This window comes from Acipenser ruthenus, unplaced genomic scaffold, assembly GCF_902713425.1.
Source record: "Acipenser ruthenus unplaced genomic scaffold, fAciRut3.2 maternal haplotype, whole genome shotgun sequence".
NCBI lineage: Eukaryota > Metazoa > Chordata > Actinopteri > Acipenseriformes > Acipenseridae > Acipenser > Acipenser ruthenus.
This window is the reverse complement of record NW_026708228.1, coordinates 54,868-82,500: the sequence shown is the minus strand read 5'-3', so window position 1 is coordinate 82,500 and position 27,633 is coordinate 54,868. Positions and strand designations below refer to the sequence as shown.

Sequence of the window (27,633 nt, the reverse complement as noted above, 5' to 3'; positions counted from 1 at the left end):
TTATACTGACCATGGGGAGGTCTGTTGTATAATTAACAGCTTTTTTTGTATCGGAGATTAGTTCACTGTGTAAATAGGTACAGTTTGGCACGATTGGTTTTGCAAAGCTAAAGCAAAAATGTTAGAGAAGGGAAAGAAAGAAAGAAAGAGAAAGAAAGAAAAAACAAGAAAGAAACACTGTAGGCAGAAACCAAAGAAAGAAAGAAAGATTCTCAGCCCTTCAGCATCAGACTCCACATTCCTCCGAGAGTTTCTGGGATTTGGCAGCTCGGAGAACTGGGGGGGCTTTTGGGATTTTCTTTATTTCAAAATTGTGTTGCCCTCACGCTCCTGCCAAACCTTGCAAAATGTTTAAACAACTAACGCGCAAAGGGACGACCAACGATGAGGCCGGAATTCAAATGAGCTCAGAATCTGAAATCCCGCGCTCTGCAAAGCGGTCGCAAACATCTAACTGAAATTGGATGAGATGTCCTGAACCCCAGGAGAGACGGCCTCAGATGAGACAGCGATGGTCCAGATGATCTGGAGGTACTGGGAGCTTCTCTGTCTGTGTCGCCTCTATGCCTGCTATTTCTACTCTAGCAGCTCAGAGGCTACGCGACTACAGTTTGTTTCTGTTATCTTACTGATAGAAATGAGTTATTCAGCTGGAACTCCACTCAGGTGCAACCAACCGCTAACTACTCTCTTTCACAAGGTCACCGTGGTTATTCGTTTAGCAGACCCGCAAATTAACATTAAAACATGCAGACCCAAGACAGTCATTGTACAACCCGCCAAATAATATGTAAGATCGCTGTTTGGATGATTAAAAAAAACAAAAACGGACGTTTGTCAATATCAGCGTTTGATTGGCTGCACACTCCATTCAACGGCGGGTTCTCAATTCAAGCTGCATATGATGTCATTTGAAAATCAACCAATGTCGTTGTTTGTTCTTGTACTGATCCGAAATGGAATTGTAATAATGGAGGTCAGGTTAATCATTGTCCTTCCACAGGAGTTAGCCCGGCCCCCAGCATTCCAGCTGATGAAACTTACGACCTGAGGTGCTGAAATGGATCCAGGTGAATTCTGTTCTCTGTTACCTCTCTAGGCTCTCTAGAACGCAGCAATGAAGCTCTGGTAAAGGAAACTCAGCTGAAGACGGCGCGAGCAGCCCCTGCTGTTGAAATGGGTCCCCCTGTCAGAATACACTGCCCCCTGCTGGTCGCCTCTCTCGTGCTTTGCTTGGTCAACCTGACAGGCTGTACAAGTTTCCCCAAAGACCTGGAGCCGATCAACACAGTCAGCCAGCAGCGTGAGTGTCAAATAGAACTTCTTTTTTTTTTTTTTTTCGTTAAGCAGTGTGGAGTAGTGGTTAGGACTCTGGACTCTTGACCGGAGGGTCGTGGGTTCAATCCCAGGTGGGGGACACTGCTGCTGTACCCTTGAGCAAGGTACTTTACCTAGATTGCTCCAGTAAAAACCCAACTGTATAAATGGGGAATTGTATGTAAAAATAATGTGTAAAAAAATAATGTAATTGTATGTAAAAATAATGCGATATCTTGTAACAATTGTAAGTCACCCTGGATAAGGTTTAACCTCGTTTTTATAGAGGGCTGCACATCAGAGTCCTGCGCGGCTCGCTTCTGACCCAGACCCGTTTTAATAAGGCCTGCAACCCGACCAGAACCCGCATGGACTCACTAAAGAATAATCCGAGTTTAACCCTTAGCTGCAATATACATAGATCTCTCTCTCCCCCCCTCTCTCTCTCTCTCTCTCTCTCTCTCTCTCTCTCTATCTCTCTCCATCTCTCTCTCTCTCTCCCTCTCTCTCCCTCTGTCTCTCTCTCTATCTCTCTCCATCTCCATCTCTCTCTCTCTCTCTCCCTCCCCCTCTCTCTCTCTCTCTCTCTCTCTCTCCATCTCTCTCTCCCTCTGTCTCTCTCTCTCTATCTCTCTCCCTCCCCCTCTCCCTCTCTCTCCCTCTGTCTCTCTCTCTCTATCTCTCTCCATCTCTCTCTCCCCTCCCCTCTCTCTCCCTCCCCTCTCTCCCTCCCCTCTCTCTCCCTCTCCCTCTCTCTCCGCTCCACTAATCCAGGCCCTGGTGATATTATATATTATAAGAGTGATTTATTTCATTTTGTACACGCTGTTTATTGTGACAGACTGCTTTGTTTCAGAGAGGATTTCTCAGAGCGTACAGATTTCTTTAGAAAGCCAAGGGGTCCTGTGCTTTTCAAGGGGGGGGGGCGGGGCTGTACCGTTAAGCCATGTTATAGGACCGGTCTGAAGAAAAAAAAAACCAGAAATTTGAATTAATCAGCATTAATCATTTCCACTAGGCAGTTTCGTCAGATTCAGGCAATTGGATGCAATGTTAAGATCTTGGTATTTTTGCAATGTGGTTTAAATGCATCTATCCCCCTTCCCCTCCCCTCCAGATTCTTTCCTGTACCCCGGATTTCAAGGTCTGCCTTCAGACAATGAGACAGTCAGACTAGGGCTGGACTTCCAAAGAATGACTCGAATCAACCAAATGCTGTACATTGCTGCCAGGTGAGTTTAAACATCTTCAGATAACTCCCCAGTACTGATCTGATTCGCACACACCCATTACCAGTTCAGACTGCGCTCGTAGATCTCTGGATCCACCCCTCCTGCTCTGCGCTGGACTCTCCTGACCTCAGCACCACGTTACTGGATCCTCAGCTGATGCGCTATCCTTGCACTACTGCACTACTAACATGTCACTGTAGATATAACTTGCTGTGATCCTAACTGGCTGCATCCTAGTTCATATTGTATTCTAGTAGTGTTATTATTATACATAGCATCCTAGTTCATATTGTATTCTAGTAGTGTTGTTATTATACAGAGCATCCTAGTTCATATTGTATTCTAGTAGTGTTATTATTATACATAGCATCCTAGTTCATATTGTATTCTAGTAGTGTTATTATTATACATAGCATCCTAGTTCATATTGTATTCTAGTAGTGTTATTATTATACATAGCATCCTAGTTCATATTGTATTCTAGTAGTGTTATTATTATACATAGCATCCTAGTTCATATTGTATTCTAGTAGTGTTATTATACATAGCATCCTAGTTCATATTGTATTCTAGCAGTGTTATTATTATACATAGCATCCTAGTTCATATTGTATTCTAGTAGTGTTATTATTATACATAGCATCCTAGTTCATATTGTATTCTAGTAGTGTTATTATTATACAGAGCATCCTAGTTCAGATTGTATTCTAGTAGTGTTATTATTATACATAGCATCCTAGTTCATATTGTATTGTAGTAGTGTTATTATTATACATAGCATCCTAGTTCATATTGTATTCTAGTAGTGTTATTATTATACAGAGCATCCTAGTTCATATTGTATTCTAGCAGTGTTATTATTTGCACTTACTGTAAACTATACTGTATTTAAATATTATTTGTTTATTTAGCAGACGCCTTTATCCAAGGCGACTTACAGAGACTTGGGTGTGTGAACTATGCATCAGCTGCAGAGTCACTTACAACTACGTCTCACCCGAAAGACGGAGCACAAGGAGGTGAAGTGACTTGCTCAGGGTCACACAATGAGTCAGTGGCTGAGGTGGGATTTGAACCGGGGACCTCCTGGTTACAAGCCCTTTTCTTTAACCACTGGACCACACAGCCTTGCATTGTAACCCTGTGCTGCCCTGTAACACCTGTGTGAGTCACCTGGGATAAAGGCGTCTGCCAAATAAACTCATAATAATAATAATAATAATAATAATAATAATAATAATAATAATAATAATAATAATAGATAGGTCTCAAATGTGCAGTTTTGAAAAAAACACATTACAAAATCAATTTCAGTTGATTTTAGTATCTACTCAAAACCTTTTTTTTAGGGGGGGGGGGGGGGGTGGGGGGGAGAGGAACCCCCTTAGTTAATAAGTAACTCCTTGAGTGTCGATAAATCCTTTTTTTTCTGTCGCGGGGCCTCTCCACAGGAAGCAGAGGCTGAGCTCCCCGTCCCGCGGCTAACCGCTCCCCTTCTCTCTCTTCTCTCTCAGGGACCACGTGTTTGCCATCGATCTGAGCCTCTCCAACGAGGAGATTGTACCTCAGCGAGTAAGTGCCCTGAGCCGCGGAGGCTGAATCCATTTCCCTTTCCGGTTTTAAAAGGAGGGAGATTTAAACTGTCAGGTCGTCAGTTCGATAGACTTGTTTAAAATTGTCTAAAAGCCTAGGGAACACAGAGCCACTTTTTCAGGAGCTTGAAAGCTGGTTCCAGGAGACCCCCGGGAGACCTAGTTTGAGGTTTGCTGTATCAAACCCCCCCAAGTCTCCCTGCCTGGTGTGCCGCGCAGTGGCCTGAAACCTACAGTCTCCTGAAACCTGAAGCTCCAAGCCGCAGAGCGGTGGCTTCGTGTTCCCTTCAGCTTTAAAGGGAGATTGCAATCACATTACATTTTTACATTTTTGTTCTGTTCCCGTTATCTTTGTGTCGTGTTTGTAGTCATTGGGAGCGGTTCCTATTGAAATTGTAATGCGTGTTTTGTGCTGAGGTGACTGATCTCAGAAGCTCCTCTTCATCTCCAGTAGCCTGCCACAGACGTGTGGCGTGTAGGCAGCCTGAGCATCTTTTAGATTAGTCAGCGCCATCTAGTGCACAGCTGGTGTATTGCCAGCCAAACAAAACTTTCACCAAAGTGTCACCATTAACCTGTTCCCCCCCCAACCCAGCAAACTCTGCCCCCTAGTGGATGTATGACATACCATTTTATTTAAAATAGATATTATTATTTTTTTAGAAGCTAACTTGGAAAACAAAGCCAGAAGATCTGAAGAATTGTGCTATGAGGGGGAAAAACAATGTAAGTCGCGTTTCAGAATGTTTTCACTGCCTGTTATTATTTTTATTATTATTATTTATTTCTTAGCAGACATACATGTTACTAGAAGACTGTATTAACCAGTTCCCTTCTTCTCTATAGGACGAATGTTACAACTACATCAAGGTCTTAGTACCTCGCAATGACCAGACTCTCTTTGCCTGCGGGACAAATGCCTTCAACCCCACATGTCGCTATTATACGGTAACATATCTGAGAGCTAATTCAATACAGTCTAGTACAGAGAACTCAGTGCTGTACTGGAGATCTGAGAGCCAGCTAATTCAATACAGTCTAGTGTAGAGAACTCAGTGCTGTACTGGGGATCTGAGAGCCAGCTAATTCAATACAGTCTAGTACAGAGAACTCAGTGCTGTACTGGAGATCTGAGAGCCAGCTAATTCAATACAGTCTAGTATAGAGAACTCAGTGCTGTACTGGGGATCTGAGAGCCAGCTAATTCAATACAGTCTAGTGTAGAGAACTCAGTGCTGTACTGGAGATCTGAGAGCCAGCTAATTCAATACAGTCTAGTATAGAGAACTCAGTGCTGTACTGGGGATCTGAGAGCCAGCTAATTCAGTACAGTCTAGTATAGAGAACTCAGTGCTGTACTGGAGATCTGAGAGCCAGCTAATTCAATACAGTCTAGTGTAGAGAACTCAGTGCTGTACTGGAGATCTGAGAGCAGCTAATTCAATACAGTCTAGTATAGAGAACTCAGTGCTGTACTGGGGATCTGAGAGCCAGCTAATTCAATACAGTCTAGTATAGAGAACTCAGTGCTGTACTGGAGATCTGAGAGCCAGCTAATTCAATACAGTCTAGTATAGAGAACTCAGTGCTGTACTGGGGATCTGAGAGCCAGCTAATTCAATACAGTCTAGTGTAGAGAACTCAGTGCTGTACTGGGGATCTGAGAGCCAGCTAATTCAATACAGTCTAGTGTAGAGAACTCAGTGCTGTACTGGGGATCTGAGAGCCAGCTAATTCAATACAGTCTAGTATAGAGAACTCAGTGCTGTACTGGGGATCTGAGAGCCAGCTAATTCAATACAGTCTAGTATAGAGAACTCAGTGCTGTACTGGGGATCTGAGAGCCAGCTAATTCAATACAGTCTAGTGTAGAGAACTCAGTACTGTACTGGAGATCTGAGAGCCAGCTAATTCAATACAGCCTAGTGTAGAGAACTCAGTGCTGTACTGGGGATCTGAGAGCCAGCTAATTCAATACAGTCTAGTATAGAGAACTCAGTGCTGTACTGGGGATCTGAGAGCCAGCTAATTCAATACAGTCTAGTATAGAGAACTCAGTGCTGTACTGGAGATCTGAGAGCCAGCTAATTCAATACAGCCTAGTATAGAGAACTCAGTGCTGTACTGGGGATCTGAGAGCCAGCTAATTCAATACAGTCTAGTGTAGAGAACTCAGTGCTGTACTGGGGATCTGAGAGCCAGCTAATTCAATACAGTCTAGTATAGAGAACTCAGTGCTGTACTGGGGATCTGAGAGCCAGCTAATTCAATACAGTCTGGTATAGAGAACCTAGTGCTGTGGATTTTGGACACAGCACATTTGTTATAAAGAAGTCTGTGCTTCTCTAATCAGAGGCTGTAAATTCGTTACAGCAGGGAGGATAAGTCAGTTCTGGCAATGTGACAGCCAACGAATTCAATACAGAGAACTCAATACTGAAATTGCTCCAGCCAAAAATTCAATAAGCCATAAATCTGACACCTTTAGAAATGAAGAGAAGCCAGAGCTCATACATTAAAAAAAAAAAAAAAAAAAAAAAAGAATGACATAATATTTCACACCCAGTCAATCAAATCATAGCTGGACGCGTTTTAGGGGTAACAATTGGGGGGGGGATACTTACTCACAAAAATGGAAAAAAAAGAGCTGGAAGCTAAATTTATTTTTAATGTTGTTTGGACAGGGAGGGAAATTTATTTGCGTTCGAAATAATTTCCATGAAAATTAATCTCTGCGCATGGCTTTAGTACAAGAAATTTAACACTGTCTGTTACAAACCTGGCTGGTATCACTGCTAGTCTTTTACAGTCAACTGAAGCTTACCCACTCCCTCCCAGTCCCTCAGCTCTAAGCACTAGAGCCACACTGCTTCCCTCCCTCCCAGTCCCTCCTCAGCTCTAAGCACTAGAGCCACACTGCTTCCCTCCCTCCCAGTCCCTCCTCAGCTCCACTAGAGCCACACTGCTTCCCTCCCTCCCAGTCCCTCCTCAGCTCCACTAGAGCCACACTGCTTCCCTCCCTCCCAGTCCCTCCTCAGCTCCACTAGAGCCACACTGCTTCCCTCCCTCCCAGTCCCTCCTCAGCTCCACTAGAGCCACACTGCCTCCCTCCCTCCCAGTCCCTCCTCAGCTCCACTAGAGCCACACTGCTTCCCTCCCTCCCAGTCCCTCCTCAGCTCCACTAGAGCCACACTGCTTCCCTCCCTCCCAGACTCTAAAGCCCCAGTGACGGTCCCGCTATCACTGACCCCTGGTTTGTTTCAGATGGACTCTCTGGAGCAGGAAGGGGAGGAGCTCCTCGGTCAGGCCCGCTGTCCGTTTGAGTCGAAGCAGCCCAACGTAGCCTTATTTGCAGGTGAGCAAGCGGGCAAATCTACAGCAAGGGAAGTCGGTCCAGCGGTTAGAGAAAAGGGGTCTTGTTACCAGGAGGTTCAAGTCCCGGCTCAGCCACTGACTCCCTGTGTGTGTGTGTATGTGACCCTGAGCAAGTCACTGAACCTCCTTGTGCTTTATCCAAAGCGACTTACAGAGACTAGGAGGGTGAACTATGCATCATCAACAACTGCTGCTGCTGCTGCAGAGTCACTTCCAATAGGAGCTTGTTTGTTTTACCTCTCATCCGAAGGACGGAGCACAAGGAGGTGAAGTGACTTGCTCAGAGTCACACACAGTGGGTCAGCGGCTGGGATTGAACCTGGAACCTCCTGGTATCTCTAACCACTGCACCACCAAGCGTTCTAGGCTTCATTCATTCTGTCTTCTCAACATCATAACCTTGGGCTCGATCGTGCAGGAACGAACTGGCTGTGGATCCAGTTCAAAATCCGTCCCCGGTTTTCTCTTCTCTTCCAGACGGCAATCTGTACTCTGCAACGATGGCAGACTTCCAAGCCAGCGACGCGGTCATCTATCGAAGCCTGGGGGACAGGAGTCCGGTTCTCAGGACAGTGAAGTACGACTCCAAGGTGCTTCGAGGTAATGCCCTGGAGATGCCGTGGTAGAATGAGGCTCCTTTAAGAGTGTGGGTGGAGTTTAGCTCCGCCCACTCAGGCACTGAGCATGAGAGGGAGAGGAGAGAAGGGAAATAGAGAGGGAGAGGGGAGAGGAGGAGGAGAGAGGGGAGTGGAGAGGAGGAGAGGGAGAGAGCTTCAGCCCCATTGGTGGAGGAGGAGATAAAAGATGGGCCCCATATTGTGGCCCCCTTAAATTACCCTTTAAATGACATTTATCAATTAAAGACTTAGAAACGTGTCATAGTTGGAGATTTGTGGTTTTGTTGTTCTAGAAATACATACAAATCCCTGTATTATAGAAACTGAAAGCGTAGCGTTTTATTTGGTGTATCTTCGGAGTACAAAGTAAACCCCAGATTCTCTGGGAGTCTTGAATCCCTGTGGCAGCCAGCTCCGATTTCATTGTGGATGTATTTCCAGCTTGTTCAGGGTTTTGACTGACGCTCTGCAACGTTTTTTTTTTTTTTTTTTTTTAATCTCACAGAACCTCATTTTCTCCACGCCATTGAGTACGGAAAACACGTGTATTTTTTCTTCAGTGAAATCGCAGTGGAATACACCACGCTGGGAAAGGTAAGTTACTGGTGAAAAAAATAAATAAATAAGTTATGAAAAAGCCAGAAGTCTCTCTTAAAGTCTGATTCTGGTCGAAATGTTTTCAGAAGGAAAGTGTATAAACAGCAGTAAAATACAGCACAGAGGCGCCAATCTGGTTTCAAGTTTGTACATTTCCCAGCGTCCTTTGCACAGCTGTTCGAACGAGAGCGTTTTAGTTTGATTCAAGGAAGGGGGGCTCCAAAATAATTCACACTAATAGGACATTCGTGTGAAGTGACTTTGTATTAATAATTTACAATAAAAGACTGCTAAATTTGTCATAGTATTAGGAAATTTGTCAAATCCCAGTTTTATTTGTGAGCTGAATTGATTGGCCGATGCCATGCATGAAGAACGCTATATAAAATCAAATTGTATTGTATTGTATGGTATTGCATTGCATTGCATTGCATTGCATTGTATTGTATTGCATTGCATTGCATTGTATTGTATTGTATTGTATTGTATGGTATTGTATTGTATTGTATTGTATTGTATGGTATTGCATTGCATTGCATTGTATTGTATTGTATTGTATTGTATTGTATGGTATTGTATTGTATTGTATGGTATTGCATTGCATTGCATTGCATTGTATTGTATGGTATTGCATTGCATTGTATTATGCATTGCATTGCATTGCATGGTATTGCATTGCATTGTATTGCATTGCATTGTATTGTATTGTATGGTATTGCATTGCATTGTATTATGCATTGCATTGTATTGCATGGTATTGCATTGCATTGCATTGCATTGTATTGTATTGTATGGTATTGCATTGCATTGTATAGCATTGGATGGTATTGCATTGCATTGTATTGCGCATTGCATGGTATGGTATGGCATTGCATTGCATTGCATTGCATTGTATTGCATTGTATAACTGGGTGGAGTAAAAGCCAGGGTGATCAGTGATGGGTTGATGGCTGCGTCTCCAATATTCTCCTCCCGTTTCCCTTGCAGGTGGTGTTTTCCAGAGTGGCCCGGGTTTGTAAGAACGATCTCGGAGGTTCTCCGCGCGTTCTGGAGAAGTACTGGACCTCGTTCCTCAAAGCTCGGCTCAACTGCTCCATCCCGGGGGACTCCTTCTTCTATTTCGACGTTCTGCAGTCGCTAAGCGACGTGGTGGAGGTGAACGGACGGCCAGCAGTCGTGGGAGTATTTTCCACGCAGGCAAACAGGTACGCGAGCCACGATTTCGTTCTGTCTTTGTATCTACTGATGCATATATTATTATTATTATTATTATTTTTATTATTATTAGGGTTAGATTATTTTTCAACTTCTGGTATCCCATTGAGTTATAATAAAGAATTAAATTACAGTTTTTAAAAATTAAAAAAAGGAAAATCGAGCGTGTGATATTTTCGTCGCTGTCGTAGTTCGCTCCCGCACAGCGTTTCAGTGGGTATTTTCAGCCTAACGCCGTCAATCAAGACTTTTAAAAAAGAAAATTAATAATAATAATAATAAATAAATAAATAAATAATTCTACTCTCCCAGAGTGGACCGGAGAGACTCATGCTCAAAATTGCAATTAGCAGTATGCTGTTAAAATAAAAAACGTATTTACTTCAGTTGAAGTCGCTGTTTGTGTTGTCAATTTAAAATGGCTTCAAACGAAAGCAGTCGATCAAACACAATTATGATGTCTCTAAAATATCAATTCCTTTGGATTTGGATTACAAAAGGGAATTGGAATTGAAAAAAACAAGAACTGACCCCAAACCCTGCTTGTGATTACAATACAATCAATCTGATCACTCTTAATTAGAAGCTCACTGTATGGGCACCATTGTCTCAAAACCCGTCCTTTCATCTCATTATATAAAGCTCCCTGTCTGAGAAAAAAACAAACAGACTGTTCCCTCAAACGTGGCTGTGATGAAGCCCTATCCATCTTCAATAGCAGGCTTTTGTTCTCAATACAATAATAATTTATTTTATATTCATATTAATTGGTTATTCAAAGCTGCTGCTGCAGAGTCACTTCCAATAGGAGCTCGTTTGTTTTACGTCTCATCTGAAGGACGAAGCACAAGGAGGTGACTTGCTCAGGGTCACACACACACACAGGGAGTCAGTGGCTGAGCTGGGATTTAAACCTCCTGGTATCGAGCCCCCTTTCTCTAACCGCTGGCCCCCCAAGTCCTCCGAGGCGTGAGGAACACTGTGGACTCCTCTCTCATTAGAAATATGTTCTGATGCCGTACTGTGTGAGTCACATCTCTTCAGATCTCTATTAGTAGACTGTTGTTAGCGGTTCCTCCTTCATAGACTGTTATCTGTGAAGTACAGTGAAAGGACTCATTATCCAAACTGACTGTCTCAAGTCTGTTCTGCAATCTGCAGTTGCTTGAGCCTCAAGGATTTGTGTCAGAAAACTGGTGATTTATTTAATAAAGTAATTGGGCTGTTTTTTTCTCCGCGATGTCCCCGCTGGTTTTTTAAATTTTTTTTCAAATGTGTTGTTTAAAGTGTGGCTTACAAAACAATCCCAGAAATCTTTGCTACAGCGTGAAACGTCCCCTTTCTGTGCTGGACAGAGCGAGATCTTGAGCAGAAATATGTTTCCCATCTTTGATGCAGCTGGTGTCTTTTTTTCGTTGAAGACGTTTTAAAGAAATCGTGCAGCTCTGTGCGGTGTGTGTTCAATCATTTACCAGGAAGGAAGCAAACTGAACCGGCTGCCAGGTTCCTGAACGCAGCGTAACAGGTGTGTGTGTGTGTGTGTGTGTGTGTGTCTGTCCACAGCATCACAGGATCGGGGGTCTGTGCTTTCTATATGGACGATATAGAGAAGGTCTTCAACGGAAAGTTCAAAGAACAGAAGACCACCGAGTCTGCCTGGACCCCCGTACCCGACGAACGAGTCCCCAAACCCAGGTGAGAACTAACCGAGCCTGGTGCTTCAACAGGGCCTCTCGTATAAATGCTTCCCACAGTGAGAGCATGGCAAAGCTTAACAAAGCACAGAGAGGTCTGGTAAAGCATAGGGAAGCATTGTAAAGCACAGGGAGGTGTGGTAAAGCACAGGGAAGCATTGTAAAGCACAGAGAGGTCTGGTAAAGCATAGGGAAGCATTGTAAAGCACAGAGAGGTCTGGTAAAGCATAGGGAAGCATTGTAAAGCACAGAGAGGTGTGGTAAAGCATAGGGAAGCATTGTAAAGCACAGAGAGGTCTGGTAAAGCATAGGGAAGCATTGTAAAGCACAGAGAGGTCTGGTAAAGCATAGGGAAGCATTGTAAAGCACAGAGAGGTCTGGTAAAGCATAGGGAAGCATTGTAAAGCACAGAGAGGTCTGGTAAAGCATAGGGAAGCATTGTAAAGCACAGAGAGGTCTGGTAAAGCATAGGGAAGCATTGTAAAGCACAGAGAGGTCTGGTAAAGCATAGGGAAGCATTGTAAAGCACAGAGAGGTCTGGTAAAGCATAGGGAAGCATTGTAAAGCACAGAGAGGTCTGGTAAAGCATAGGGAAGCATTGTAAAGCACAGAGAGGTCTGGTAAAGCATAGGGAAGCATTGTAAAGCACAGAGAGGTCTGGTAAAGCATAGGGAAGTATTGTAAAGCACAGAGAGGTCTGGTAAAGCATAGGGAAGCATTGTAAAGCACAGAGAGGTCTGGTAAAGCATAGGGAAGCATTGTAAAGCACAGAGAGGTCTGGTAAAGCATAGGGAAGCATTGTAAAGCACAGAGAGGTCTGGTAAAGCATAGGGAAGCATTGTAAAGCACAGAGAGGTCTGGTAAAGCATAGGGAAGCATTGTAAAGCACAGAGAGGTCTGGTAAAGCATAGGGAAGCATTGTAAAGCACAGAGAGGTCTGGTAAAGCATTTTAATATGCTTCACCATCAACGCTTTTTTCAGCATTATGCCTTGTATCGTTTCCTGATGCACGCTTGACTGAACCTCAGCAGTACTCTGTGTACGCCAGCAGGAGAGTCCCTGTCCTCTCCCTGCTCACTCCTCTCCTCCTCCTCTCCTCAGACCGGGTTGCTGCGCGGGGGACGGCCCTGCAGACTCTTACAAGGCGTCCAGCAGCTTCCCCGACGAGACCCTGTCCTTTATCAAGTCCTACCCGCTGATGGACGAGGCCGTGGCGTCGGTGAACGAGAAGCCCTGGTTCACAAAGACGGGCAGCAGGTAGGGCAGCCCGGGCAGGACCTTCGTCACGCCGGGAGACCTAGGAGCTAACACTGAGTGTTTCTGAACTCTGAACTGCAATTAAATCTACAGCACTGCTGGAGGTAATGCACTAGCGGAATGCAGCAGCAGCAGCAACACAAGCTATTGCCTTGAATGAAAAACCTGTATCTAAATCGATGAATCTCAACACAAGGAAAAAAAAGGTCCCAGTAGCTGCTGCTAAGAAGACGGAGTCTCTCCCTACCCCAGGGACTCGGTTACTGTGGGGGGGGAGGGCGTGCAGTGTTTTCTGGCTTTCATTTTCTCTCTCTCTCTCCCTCCCTCTCTCTCTCTCCCCCTCTCTCTCTCTCTCTCCCTCTCCCTCTCCCCCTCCCCTCTCTCTCCCTACCCCAGGGACTCGGTTACTGTGGGGCGGGGCGTGCAGTGTTTTCTGGCTTTTATTTTCTCTCTCTCTCTCCCTCCCTCTCTCTCTCTCCCTCTCCCTCCCCCCCTCCCCCCCTCCCCTCTCTCTCCCTACCCCAGGGACTCGGTTACTGTGGGGCGGGGCGTGCAGTGTTTTCTGGCTTTCATTTTCTCTCTCTCTCTCTCCTCCTCTCCCTCCCTCCCCCCTCTCTCTCTCCCTCTCTCCCCCCCCCCTCTCTCCCCTCCCCTTCCTCTCCCCTCCTCCTCCTACCTCCCCTCCTCCCCTCCTCCTCCCTCCTCCCCTCCTCCTCCCTCCTCCCTCCTCCCCCGAGCTCTCAATTACTAAACTGGTCTAGTTATCTGATTCATTGGGACAGTTGTAATACTTCTCTCCAGGCCTCAGGATATTTCATAGGTCATGTATTTTGAAAATCAAGTGCGTTATTTCAGTCTGTGAAAGACCTTGAAAAATATATATATATGAAATACGTCCAATTGAACAAATAATGAAAATCGATTTTAAGTTCATCGAGAGCTTAAGTTGGAATGAAAACCAGGACTGGAGTTCGAGCCCTAAACGTTCCTCTCCCTCCTCCCGTTAGGTTCAAGCTCACCCAGATTGCTGTGGACACGGCTGCGGGCCCCGGTAAGAACCACACGGTGGTGTTCCTGGGATCTGAAGAGGGGAAGGTCCTCAAAGTCCTCTGCAGCTCCGCGGCTAACTCCTCCCACGACAGCCTCCTGCTGGAAGAGATGGACGTCTACAACCCAGCAAAGTGAGTCGAAACGGCTTGACTCTGCACAATAGCATCGCCATGCTGCTGCTGCTGCTGCTGCTACATCCTGGTCCTCAATCACCAGGTTCCAACCCGTGTCCAATGGCCTTATTGCTATCAGACCATGTGACCTACAACCTCGGTACCAGGATGTTTCTTTTTTCAATTGTCTAAATACAGGCGTCCCTCCTGGCTTTTGTTCCAGCTGTACACTTAATTAATTAAGTCTTCTAATAAGCACTCAATTGATCCAATTATAATTTAGGGTACAGTTGGAACAAAAACCAGGAGGGACAGTGCCACCCCCCCCTCCCCCCTCCCTGGACCAGGATTGGAGACCCCTGCTCTAATATATTAGAAATATTTGCATGTATCTCAGAGATGGAAACAAAGACTCCTGCTGCATAGCAGTTTGATCCATTCCTGGTTTCACTAGGAGTTTAATCAGACAAACTGGAGCTTGTTACCTAGACAGGTTAGTCTGTCTACAGCAGTGTGGCGTAGTGGTTAGGGCTCTGGACTCTTGACCGGAGGGTCGTGGGTTCAATCCCCGGTGGGGGGACACTGCTGCTGTACCCTTGAGCAAGGTACTTTACCTAGATTGCTCCAGTAAAAACCCAACTGTATAAATGGGTAATTGTATGTAAAAAATAATGTGATATCTTGTAACCATTGTAAGCCGTCCTGGATAAGGCCGTCTGCTAAGAAATAAATAATAATAATAATATATGTATATATATATATATATATAGACAGTTCTGATGTGTTAAAAACTCCACAGAGATGTACAGGGATGTAACAGGATCTATTGTCTAGTTTCATGATGTTATTCTGCACATGGTGAAGTACTTATTCAGTTGGCATTGCTTAGTATCTCGAAGCGATCCCTTTTCATCTCCGGAGGCTTGAGTTTTTAGGTCACGCTAGTTAAAATCGGTCTAGCGTCCAGCTGGGTAACACAGAGCTAATCTTTTTCAATTCCCTGCAATCATTTTCTTGTTGGGCTGTATTTCTCTTCATTGTAAAATTGTGGCTTATTTTAATGGTCTAAAAAAAAAAAAAAAAAAAAAATCGAGATTTCATAATTTTAAATATATTTCTAAATACAGAAAATAAATTTGCGTTTGTCACAATCCGGATTGGTTTTCCTCTGCAGTTATTATGCAGCAAACGTTCCTGAATATTTAAAATGCGTGCTGTAGCTGAACAACAGTAAATGAGAAATTGGTTAATATTTCGTTTGCATTATCCTTTTAAATACTGTGAAATAGCAATCAAAACATAACAGGAAGCAAACTAAACCGGCTGCCAGGTTCCTGAACGCAGCGTCACAGGCAAACGGTCGCTGTGTTTATTTTGCAGTTTTTAAAATGATGTATATTTACACTGTTCTCTTTCAGAAACCTACATATTACACAGCACTGAAATCAGCGATGACAGACAAAAAAAATAAATAATTAATACAGTTTTTTTCACGGGAACTGAAGCGATTTTAAACCTCGTTTTTTTCCTCCGCAGGTGCAACGTGCGAGGAGAGGACAGGAGGATTCTGGGATTGGAGATGGACAAGGACCATCATGCTTTGTTCGTGGCGTTCTCCAGCTGCGTGATCCGGGTTCCGCTCAGCCGTTGCCGGGACTACGGGAGATGCAAAAAGTACGCGCCACGTTTTCACGTTTTCAGCTAGATTGTAAGTGCTGTAAACGGAAGTGCGTCTTCTGATCTCGTTTCCTCTCTTTCGTAGAAGCTGTCTGTCTTCTCGTGATCCCTACTGCATCTGGCTAAAGACCGGCAGCTGCAGCTCCCTCGAACCAGGGTTCAAGTAAGAGAAGCCCCTCCACTCTTAACAGCACTGTTTCTGTAGCACTTTGAATCTCTTGTAACGTGTGGTTGAATACCGGCCCAGATCACCAGCTTTTACTGTCCGTGTCTGGCTGTGTCGGCACGGAGGGGATGTTTGGACACGAGCAATCATTTAGATTAAAAAGGGTGTAGTAATGACCAGGGGGGTTATAGAGAGAGAGAGAGAGAGAGAAAGGAGAGAGAGAGAGAGAGAGAGAGAGAGAGAGAGAGAGAGAGAGAGAGAGAGAGAGAGAAAAGAGAGAGAGAAAGGAGAGAGAGAGAGAGAGAGAGAGAGAGAGAAAGGAGAGAGAGAGGAGAGAAGAGAGAGAGAAAAGAGAGAGAGAAAGGAGAGAGAGAGAGAGAGAGACTTCAACCAGACTTCGTTCAGTGTGTTTAAACACGGCAGTCATTTGTTCTCATATTCACTGCACTTGTGCCTATCAAAGGCTCCCTGCCCTTAAGAGCCCTGACTGGGGCACTGCCCTCCGAAATCAAGAGCCACACCGAAGCTCACAAGCTACAAGAGCAAAATGATTTCTCTTTTTCGTTCTACGGAAGGCACGAGCATTTGGACATTCCTGCTTATTTTTTCCCCCCAGACCTAAAGAATGATCCAAATCCGAGCTGGACAGACAATTCAGATTCCTTGGAAGCCGGGAGTCTCCGGGAGCGTAGCTTTGGAAAGTCTCGCTTCCTGAGGGGGGGGGGGGGGGGAGTCATTAGCTGTCTTTCCAAGCAATGAAAAAAATTCATTGCTTCTGCACAACTGGCTACCAGCTGGGATATGAAACAAAAAATACTGGAACAAGATAGTGAAACAAGGGCTGGATTCAAATCTGTCTGCGTTGCCATTGAAGATCATTCAGGAAGGGTATAGTGAGCACACTGGGGTCCCATTCTACCAGCCTCACCCCATTGCAGTGCTATTGAAGATCATTCAGGAAGGGTATAGTGAGCACACTGGGGTCCCATTCTACCAGCCTCACCCCATTGTAGTGCTATTGAAGATCATTCAGGAAGGGTATAGTGAGCACACTGGGGTCCCATTCTACCAGCCTCACCCCATTGCAGTGCTATTGAAGATCATTCAGGAAGGGTATAGCGAGCACACTGGGGTCCCATTCTACCAGCCTCACCCCATTGCAGTGCTATTGAAGATCATTCAGGAAGGGTATAGTGAGCACACTGGGGTCCCATTCTACCAGCCTCACCCCATTGTAGTGCTATTGAAGATCATTCAGGAAGGGTATAGTGAGCACACTGGGGTCCCATTCTACCAGCCTCACCCCATTGTAGTGCTATTGAAGATCATTCAGGAAGGGTATAGTGAGCACACTGGGGTCCCATTCTACCAGCCTCACCCCATTGTAGTGCTATTGAAGATCATTGGGGAAGGGTATAGTTAGCACACTGTGGTCCCATTCTACCAGCCTCACCCCATTGCAGTGCTATTGAAGATCATTCAGGAAGGGTATAGTGAGCACACTGGGGTCCCATTCTACCAGCCTCACCCCATTGTAGCTGCCCTATACTTGTGCTACCATCGCCCCTTGGTATTGTCATTGAAGCTCACTCGGTTACAGGCTGGTCCTGATGAACTTTGACAATGCTTGTGTTTTACAGAGCAGGGTTCGAGCAGGACATAGAGAACAGATTCGCTCAGCAACCAGACAGCTGCCACGGTAGGAAGAAATGTGGACATTTTTTTTTTTTTTTTTTTATTACAGTTGGATTAAAACTCTGCCTTTCTATGAACGCTAACCCCAGCCACTGTTTATAAAACCCACTTTCTAATTCACCCGTATTAACTTCCTCAGCATTAGCCCCTCCTTTTTTTAACGTAAAACTTAAAAGATTTTTTTAAACCGGATAGCGCGCCGCATGTTGATCACATGGTCTGATTTGCGATTGGACGCTGAAGCACAACACGTGATTATGTACCAGGAAGTAGTAAAAAAAAAAAAAATTCTTGAGCGTTGCATTTCTGATCTCTGTGAAGATTTTTCGAACCCAAGGAGGCAGGGATAATGTTGACTGTTGATAATAAAAAAAAAAAGTCTTGCTGCAGTTCCTCAATCTGTCCACTGGGCGGCGCTCTACTATGGTTTTCTAGAAAAAGTCTTCGAAACGGCATTAAACCCATTCGAAGTAAAAGGCAAGGGATCTGAAACATGACTTCTTTCACCTAAATAAAACAGAGACACTTCTTGGCTTTAAGCTGGAATTCTGTTGCACCGTAAAAACAAGCTGAAGGCGCAGATCCCTGCTTCTGCCAGCAGAGGGCACTGTGGAGAGTAAACTGTAGAGCGCCCTCTATTGGAAGTTCAGGAAAGTACGTCTGCTTGTTTGTTAATTTTTTGGTGCTTGTTCATTTTTTTTTCGTTGTGACGCAGCTGATAAATCTTGCTTGTTATGTTCCTCTCCTTATTCTTCGTAACTGTTTTTCTTTGTTTGTAGATGTCATGGCTACTACTCAGAATCAATACAGCCCTGGTGACTCAGCCTATGGTTAGTTTTTCTTTCTTTTCATGTTTTTTTTTTTCACTTCGCTGTTTTTCGTCGCGTTGTATTTGCGTGTGCAGTTGTTGTTGTTTTTTTTTTTTTTGTTTGTTCTTTGGGGAAAACTAACCAGGGTTCACCGTTTACCTTTGAAAGGGGCAGGAAGGTAAGTTCAAAGAAAAAACGCTTTTGTCCTGCTTTTCCGTCATTCGGTCTCCCAAGTAAAAACACGACACCCTGTTGGTCCACACAAAATAAAGTCGTCCCCCCCCCCCCCAGTCACACTTGTGTTTGACTGGGGGGGGGGGGGGGACTCTTAATACTGGCGGACCAACATGAAAGAGAGGTATGTACCTACACAGATGTTTCAATAATAATAATAATGGAGGCTGTGTGGTCCAGTGGTTAAAGAAAAGGGCTTGTAACCAGCAGGTCCCCGGTTCAAATCCCACCTCAGCCACTGACTCATTGTGTGACCCTGAGCAAGTCACTTCACCTCCTTGTGCTCCGTCTTTCGGGTGAGACGTAGTTGTAAGTGACTCTGCAGCTGATGCATAGTTCACACACCCTAGTCTCTGTAAGTCGCCTTGGATAAAGGCGTCTGCTAAATAAACAAACAATAATAATAATAATAATGTTAATAAAACTTCAAAAGTTTGGTGTGCAAATAAAATGAGAATTCGTGTAATAATTCTTTTTCAAGAAAGTATTTTAGTGGCGTGCCGGTGCGTTCAGATGAGGACCGGGAGAAGAGGTTTAGAATATAAATAAATAAATAAATAAATAAATAAAGAATCAGGAATTCAAATCAAAATGATTTTTATATCAAACAGATCATCGAAAAGGCAAAGCAAACGAATCGCAGATAAAATCCGGCTTTCGCTAATTTTACGACGGCAGGATCCAGAATAAAAATCAAAAGTGTGTTCTTGATTGATCCTCTTAACTGTGTGGACAAGGGGGGCGGACGCTTGGGTCTGTGTAATTAACATGTGGACTGAGTCGGGGGTTCTGTTGCTTATTCTGACTGTCTCCATTTGTTGCCCCGGTAACCGCAGGAAAGACCACACCCACAAGTTCAAGCACCACCAATCAGTGGGCGGCTTCCCCACAGGTCAGAGGTCGCTCAGAGACAGGTACCATTCCAGTTGACCGCTCCCCCTTTGCTGGGTCAAGCGATTCTCTGACTGTCGGAGTGGAGATTGAGGGTAAGGGGGGGCGGTGTGTGTGGGGGGGGGGTCCTGTTTTTGACGTGTAAATTAACACTGCGCTGGCACTGTGGGGCTAATCGGCTGATTCTGTACTAACCTTGCAATATAAAAGCTCTGGTCGATTTAAGACGATTTCTTGGAACAATTTTAAAAGTTTTTTCCCCATCTCAAAGAAGGAGCAGGAATAGAGTTAGTAGATCATGGATTAGGGCCGTCCCATCTCCAAGAAGGACCTTCTAAGTTGTTCAAATCAAATCGGGCAGCTCGCTGGTGACCAATGCAAGGACCCGAGCACTGGAGTGCGATGTTGAGAAAGACGAGTGTGAGAAAGCTGTCTGGCAGCTCTGGATAGGCTGAAGCCGTCTCAGTTCAGTGGCGGGTCTACCAGCACACCAGGAATAGCAATAATCAAGACGAGAGGCTGTGGCTGCATGCAGCAGCATCTCTGCGTCCCTCATATCCAGCACAGGATTCAATTCATTACCGAAGCACAAATCCAAAGCCCTATTTATAACGCGCTGCAGCGTTTGCGTCGTCTGAGCTCCGGTGAGCAATGCGCTCCACTGCCAGCTAATTAACCTGCAGAGCGGCCTGCACGCTGAATAACACAACCAGCCAGCCAGCCAGATCTCATTAAAAAACATCCAACTGCGGAATTTCTATCTGGTGCAGGATGTGCCCTACTGGCAGTATTTTTTTTTTTTTAATAAGGAGTTTTTTTTCCTGGAGATAGGTAGCTGAGTTTAGGCACGAGGACTGGGCATTTAGTTCTGGAGACCTGGGTTCAGTTTACTAACGACTCACAAAATCATATCGGTCACACTTGCAAATTCTCAGTGAATTCCGTCTGAATCTCAAGGGAATAGCACCGAAATATCCCATCCACTTCCCCAGAGTTCTGAAGTTTTTTCAATTCAGCCCTTGGTAAATTCGTGTGGGTTTCACACCCCTTCACTCTCCCTCCAGAGGATTGAGAGCAGTGTTAATTCACGCATGAACGACCTGCCTTGTACACGCGATCAGCGTCGTTTGTTGCAAAGGAACACGGAATTAATTAATTCCGGAATTAACAGGGGGAGGGGGGGGGCGGCAGACTTGAAAACGAACGTCTTCAGGACTCTGAAGGAAGCCCGGATGATATTGCCGTGTTACTCCTGCTGCAGTCAGTGACATGCAGAACCACACCAGAGTTCCGGCAGATCCTTTTATTTTTGTTCGCATAAACCTGTTTCAAGCTGCGCTGATTTGCTGTAGAATTCGCCCCTAGGATAAAGGGTTCAGGAAAGCTCAATTTTAAAGGATTGCTTAGCCCTGCAGTGCAGCCGCCCCCCCAACCCTCTGTTCCCATGTGTTCTCTAGACAAGCCTCCTTTTTGTGCCTCTCATCCCCTGTGGGTGCTGGTCTTCCCTGCCCTGTGCGCTGGAACTAATTCTTAACCCAGCCTGCCACTCGTTCCTCAGGTCTGTGCTCACCCCAGTCTTGAAAACCTTACCCAATGGAAGCTGTCTGTTAAGAGATGCCATCTGCTGTACCCTTTGCTGCCCAGTGTATGCCCGCATAGCAATGCCTGTATATTGGACACTGGGCAGCGAAGGGTTACAGCAGCTTTGAATTCATTGTTATTCTACTGTGTGTCTTTAATTATTATTATTATTATTATTATTATTATTATTTATTTATTAGCAGACGCCCTTATCCTGGGTGACTTACAGCTGTTACAAAATATCACATTGCAGAATATCACATAGAAAATCACATTACAGGATATCACATTACAATTAAGAGCAGTTATAAAATACAGCAAAATCAGTAGAAAATAAGATCAGATTCAAACAAGCGACATAAAAAAGCAACATTTAAGAGCGAGTTCGACTAAGTTTAAGTCACATAACAGGATATTAAACTGGTAATATATATATATTATGTAACTGTTGATGATTTAAACCCTTTTAAAAATGTTCAAACCCATTTTCTTACCTCTGATCAGCACCTTTTTTTTTTTTTTTTCACTGCCTTTGAAATTTTCATCCCACTATGAAAATCCACTTCCTGTCGGTGCGACGGGTTTTAGGGTCCCCGCTGTACTGAGCCTGCGGGGGCCTGTTAACTGACGGACAGGAAGGAAGTTGAGTTTGTGGTTTGGCGACGGGATAAATCGTCTTGAAGTCAAAGACAGTGGTGGAAAAAAAACTAATTTAGTTGTGCTTTTCAAAGAAAATGATTTCCAAGAGGCATGTTCACCTTTTAACCATTTTCTGACTATGATAATAAAGGCATTTGTTTCACGTGCGGTCTATTTCTTTTTAAAATAAAGACGGTTTTGGTTTCAAATTTTGCATCACCCCCCCCCTAAAAGAAAGGATGCTCCCTCCAGTCCAGGGCAGGCTTGAGGCACGGAGACTGAACTGCTCCCTCCCTCCCTCCCTCACCCCCCTAAGAGAAAGAGTGCTCCCTCCAGTCCAGGGCAGGCTTGAGGCACGGAGACTGAACTGCTCCCTCCCTCCCTCACCCCCCTAAAAGAAAGGGTGCTCCCTCCAGTCCAGGGCAGGCTTGAGGCACGGAGACTGAACTGCTCCCTCCCTCCCTCCCTCACCCCCCCCTAAGAGAAAGGGTGCTCCCTCCAGTCCAGGGCAGGCTTGAGGCACGGAGACTGAATTGCTCCCTCCCTCCCTCACTCCCCCTAAGAGAAAGGGTGCTCCCTCCAGTCCAGGGCAGGCTTAAAAATACTATATGTTTTCTACTAGAGTGACTCCGAGGAATCCCCTCCTGTATTTTTGTGATGATCTGTTTCTTTACTCAAGGCAGTTCTGCACATGTTAAGATCCAGCGTTCGCACTTTTGCTAACCCTCCAGAGTACATCTTATATTTTATATTTTTTTAAAAAGAGCTATGGCATTATCTGGCGAGTTTACATTTTATTTATAGCACTCAACGCATTACAGCGTGCAGCTGTGTGCCTCTAGCACTTGGCTGGCTTGGTATGTTTTTTTTCCAGCGTGCTGCACACAGCTTGTGAAGTACTTAAGCTGGAGAAAAAATAAAAAACTGCTGCCAGTTAAACTAAAGAAATACCTGCTCGTTAACGTCCTACGCAGGGGGGTCGGTTTGCCCGAAGCGAAACGGTCTCATTTTGAATTATGATGATGTCAGCTCGCAGCTATAAGGAGAATGCGCTCAGTCTGTCTGCCTCGGGTCTCAATGCTCCTGATCACTGAAGTTCATGTACAGTAGAACTGAGCTCCCTAATTGCAGGTCAAGCAGACGTTTCTGTGCAGCGCTGGCTAAAAATTTTGCATCATCCCCCTGTAGAATTAACTCATTTTGCTTCATAGAGTCCAATGAAAGCTGCTGAATAATGTTCCCTTGTTAACATATTGAATTCCACCCCCTCTATATAGAATGAACTCCCTCAGCTTCATAGAGTCCAATGAAAGCTGCTGAATAATGTTCCCTTGTTAACATATTGAATTGCACCCCCTCTATATAGAATGAACTCCCTCAGCTTCATAGAGTCCAATGAAAGCTGCTGAATAATGTTCCCTTGTTAACATATTGAATTGCACCCCCTCTATATAGAATGAACTCCCTCAGCTTCATAGAGTCCAATGAAAGCTGCTGAATAATGTTCCCTTGTTAACATATTGAATTCCACCCCCTCTATATAGAATGAACTCCCTCAGCTTCATAGAGTCCAATGAAAGCTGCTGAATAATGTTCCCTTGTTAACATATTGAATTCCACACCCTCTATATAGAATGAACTCCCTCAGCTTCATAGAGTCCAATGAAAGCTGCTGAATAATGTTCCCTTGTTAACATATTGAATTCCACACCCCGTCGCTTTGTATAGTTTTCCAGATACTTCACGAAAAACTGACAACAAATTGAAAAATGTAACATTTCGAAAATCTAAAATGAAATACGACTGTACTGCTATTAAGGATTTTTTTTTTGCGATGTCATTTTTGTATTTCTTTGCATGCATGTTGTTAAATAAAATATCTAAATTATGTTCATATAGTTTTAATGTCTCAATCCTAAAATTCTAGGTGATGCAAAACTTGTTAGCATGACATTATTCAGCAGGTTTTCATTCAACTCTATGAAGCAAAATCAGTTCATTCTATAGGGTGATGATGCAAACACTTTTGGCCAGAGCTGTACATGATGCATCGTTATAGAGGTCTGTATCGCTTGTGATACGAGACCGCGGCATAAAGAACTACAGCTCCCAGCATGCCTCACCATTGCTGCAGGTGCAAAGGCATGCTGGGAACCGTAGTTTTAAGTTGCATCCATTCCTTACAGTGAGATGCCATCTTTAAACAATACCATCTAATATTTATTGCATCCCATAATGCTAAACGATATACTGAACTTAAAACATGGCGCTCCCATTAATTAATTAATTAGTCATTTAGCAGACACTTTTATCCAAAGCGACTTACAGAGACTAGGGGGGTGAACTCTGCATCATCAACAACTGCTGCTGCTGCTGCTGCAGAGTCACTTCCAATAGGAGCTTGTTTGTTTTACGTCTCATCCGAAGGCTTGTAGTAAAGTTTGCAGACATGCTAGACCGGTTGATTAACTTCATTCTCTTTGCCTCTAGGGGTGAGACAGCTGCCGGCCGCGGAGAAAGCCGCTCACACGGTCCACTTCACCCTTCTGATCGCCTGCGTGGTAGTCGCCTTCGCCCTGGGGGCTTTCCTGTCCAGCCTCCTGGTGACCTGCTACTGCAACCACGTCTTCCACAAGACCAAGCGGCTGAGCAAGGACCCAGAGTCCACCATCCCCCACGCTCTGTCTCTCCGGAGCCTGGCTAAGCTCAACGGCCTTCTGGACGGGCCGGCCAAGGACGAGAAGCTGGAGGCGCCCGCCCCCCACAAGCTCTACAACTCCTTGATCCCCAACGGGAAGGAACGGTCCATGGGAAACGGGAAGGGAGACTCGAGGCACCCCCCGGAACTCTCGGGGCTGCCCACGCCGGAGTCGACCCCGGAGCTTCCCATCAAGAGCGCGAAGGCTTTCAAGAACCAGTGGGAGAAGAATCAGAATTTCAACAACGCCGCCAAGGAGGGGATCCACCCCCTTGTGCCCAGTTCCAGACCCACCTCCGGGGTGCCAGCTCAGGTCTTCCAGTTCCCCAACTCCCTGGTGCTCTCCGGGAACGGCAACGGGAACGTTTTGGGCGGGCAGCTTCATCCGGAGGAACCCAAGATCCCGAATGCTGAACGGGTCAGAGCCCAGCCCTACCCCTGCTACCCACGGAAGCCGGCGGAGGTCAACGCCTTGGACGAGCTTCTGAGGCACCTTCACGGGGTCAACGGCGCCCCGACCGGCGCCCCTCTGGCCCCCAACAACGTGCGCCTCCCCTTCGCCAACAGGGTCCAGCCCCAAATCCCCGACACGGAATCTGCACCTTACTACAGCTCCTCCACCCTCCCCAGGGACAGCCTGACCAGGAGGATGGACGTCCCGCCAGATATGCCACCACCGCAGCCCACTTTGGAGAGACCCTCCAGGCACCCTTCGCAGAGACAGTCCCTGTGTCTGGTCCCCAACGTGTCGAGCGGGAGTGAAATCTGCCGGCAGCACAGTTTCAACCCCAGAAGCGGGCCGCCCCCTCTCTTGGCGCGGATGAACTCAGCCGGCAGTTACGTGGAAAATAACCACCAGCCGCTGCACCCCATCGGTTACCTGTCGCGGCAGCACAGCTACACCGGTCAGGCCACGCCGCTCCCCAGGGCAGGCGCGGTGAGGAGAACGGCTTCGATGAAGCCAGACGTGCCCCCGAAACCCGCGTTCATGCCAGCTTCCTCTCCGGCGGTCAACCCTTCGAATCACTTCAACTATTAGGTTTTGTCGATGGAGAGGGGACTTGCTTGAAATGAACGGAGAGACAATAGCAATAGCAGAGGTGCGACCCCAGCCCACACGCCCCGGTCTGTCCAATCAAATGTCTCGGACTGACTTCCTGCCTTGATGGACGTCTTTGTAACTGGAGCGCGTACAGAAGACTATGGCAGGCAAACTTCTTTCGGATTGGTAATATATAAAGAAAAAAACTTAAAAGAAACCGCCAGGCAACTAAAAATAAGTCGATGAAGACTGTGAAAGACTTTTTGAACAGACTAAAATGGGGTTGGGAGGTGGGGAGTTGGGGCAAAAACCTAATTTTCAGGTTTTTCCGTTCCACGGAAAAATTTAATCCAACTTACTTTAAATATTCGACTAAAAATATGAAAAACTGAAACCCCCGTTGCTTGGGAGAACTACGCTTGCCTTATTCTGTAGAGCTGAACTTCTCCGTGGAGTTTCTTACCCACGCTGAAGAGGTTTATCGAACCAGAAATCACACACCTTCCACTTTTCAAGTACCTGGGTTTAAAAAAAAAAGTGAATAAGCTGTTCGATGGAACGACAGGAAAAGATTATTCTGGCTCTCCGGCCGTCTGTCCCGATCGTGGAAGATTTCCTTGGATTATCAAAAGGGGATTGATTGAGTTTTCTGGACACATCAGTAAACATCGTGGAAGCGACTGTGTTCGGAGGTTTGAGTCTTTCAAAGGGAGTTGGGAGAGGGGGAGAACGAGTGAAGTTCTGAACTTGTAAAAAAAACCTTGATCAGATTCAGAGACGTCCCTCCACTTGGTTTAAAGACAGCAACGTACAAAACGAACTGTCTAGAAAAAAAAAGAGCCTCGGTATTCTGATGTTGAATCAAGTGGGGCTTAACCTACGGCCCATTTCAACCCCCCCCCCCCCCCAAAAAATACCTCCAAGGAAGCGACAATGTAACATCTTTTCCCGAACGTTTACAGACTACAGACGCGTTGGGGAAAGAAAATAAAAAGATGCATTAAAACAAAACTGACATTTCCGATTTTTCAGATCTAATATACTAAATAGACTTTTTTTTTTTTTTTTTTTGCTGACTTAAATGGAAAAAAACCCGCTGTAAATAAAAACGGGACAGTCAAAGCATTTCAGTAACTAGCCATGTTTTATTGTGTAAATGTGTGCCTTATTTAAAAATGAAAAGTGGTTTGGTTTTTGAGAGGGGAGGGGAGGGGAGGGGTGGGTCCGGAGTATCGTTCGGTTTGTTTATTTCTACAGTGTATGTTGTTATGTCTGTGTCCTAGCCAACGTAGACTGTGTTTTATAAACAGGTTTGTAAGACACCTAGAAGCAGACGAGCTCCAGTCTATAACTGACATCCGCTTCGGTTTGTCATCTAAAGCCCCTTTCACACCGACAAGCTTCGCCTGGCGTCTGGCGGGTCAGCTTTTTGACCGGGTCAGCTTTTTGACCTGGGTGACCTGGGTGACAGACGCAAGCCCACGACGCGCTGATCAATCCCCCCGGAAAAGCAGCTTGTTACAGACGCTGCCATCCCAGCTTCTCTGAATTGAACCGTCACCCCCAAATGTCGATTGGAGCAAACGTTTCTTCACCCCCCCGTTGCAATCTGGCTCACGCTTGTGTCTCAAGCAACAAACAGAATAAGCAGGAACGTTCCTCGCGGAAGCGGAAACCTTCACGCGGAGGCGGCTGTTTGTTTTTGCGTCGTCATGCATTTTGTCTCGTGTCGACCCGGGTCAACACGTCTCGACCCGCATCCCGGTTACCTGGTCTCACACCAGAACCCGGGTCGGGACCCAGGCAGGAGCGCCGATGCGTAAGGGGCTTTACAGGGCAATCACACGGACCCCGCAATGCAGGTGGTGACGTTACAGGATGGCCTTCACTCTCTTGTCCTCCCCCCCCCTCCCTTATTAAACATTTATTAAATTAACAAACCTGCCTCTGCAGTGTTCCTGTGCAACTGTCAACACACTCAGTCCTGTCCGATTTAGAAATCCTAAAAGAAACTTAGATTTTTTAAAAAAAGGTCTGAACACTTGAGATCACGAGGTTTGTTTTTAGTAGGCTCTCTCTCTCTCAGAACCATACGGGTATTTGTGTAAGGCGTTTTGATGACGCTATTACGCATGGGCTTT

The 27,633-nt window shown here is 45.4% G+C and overlaps 1 protein-coding gene across 4 annotated transcripts in view; it reads left to right on the top strand.

Annotated features, from left to right (window-relative positions):
• Positions 1-26,394, top strand: part of LOC117965169 (semaphorin-6D-like) — a 26,408-nt gene extending 14 nt beyond the window's left edge. Inside the window, exons 1-19 of one of the 4 annotated variants that reach the window (XM_059020383.1) lie at positions 1-531; positions 1,100-1,303; positions 2,435-2,549; positions 4,064-4,121; positions 4,805-4,867; positions 4,988-5,089; positions 7,406-7,496; positions 7,994-8,116; positions 8,639-8,727; positions 9,718-9,935; positions 11,509-11,640; positions 12,742-12,897; positions 13,905-14,078; positions 15,597-15,734; positions 15,823-15,900; positions 17,544-17,602; positions 18,378-18,428; positions 19,478-19,627; positions 24,243-26,394. The exon at positions 1-531 is cut by the window's left edge and continues 14 nt beyond it. In XM_059020383.1, coding sequence (XP_058876366.1) covers positions 1,177-1,303; positions 2,435-2,549; positions 4,064-4,121; positions 4,805-4,867; positions 4,988-5,089; positions 7,406-7,496; positions 7,994-8,116; positions 8,639-8,727; positions 9,718-9,935; positions 11,509-11,640; positions 12,742-12,897; positions 13,905-14,078; positions 15,597-15,734; positions 15,823-15,900; positions 17,544-17,602; positions 18,378-18,428; positions 19,478-19,627; positions 24,243-25,489 — 3,171 coding nt within the window. In that variant the 5' untranslated portion in view covers positions 1-531; positions 1,100-1,176 and the 3' untranslated portion in view covers positions 25,490-26,394. Of the gene's footprint in view, positions 1,304-2,434; positions 2,550-4,063; positions 4,122-4,804; positions 4,868-4,987; positions 5,090-7,405; positions 7,497-7,993; positions 8,117-8,638; positions 8,728-9,717; positions 9,936-11,508; positions 11,641-12,741; positions 12,898-13,904; positions 14,083-15,596; positions 15,735-15,822; positions 15,901-17,543; positions 17,603-18,377; positions 18,429-19,477; positions 19,628-24,242 lie in introns of those variants that run through there. The other 3 variants (XM_059020384.1, XM_059020385.1, XM_059020386.1) reach the window with 3 other exon arrangements.
• The last annotated feature ends 1,239 nt before the right edge of the window (positions 26,395-27,633 follow it).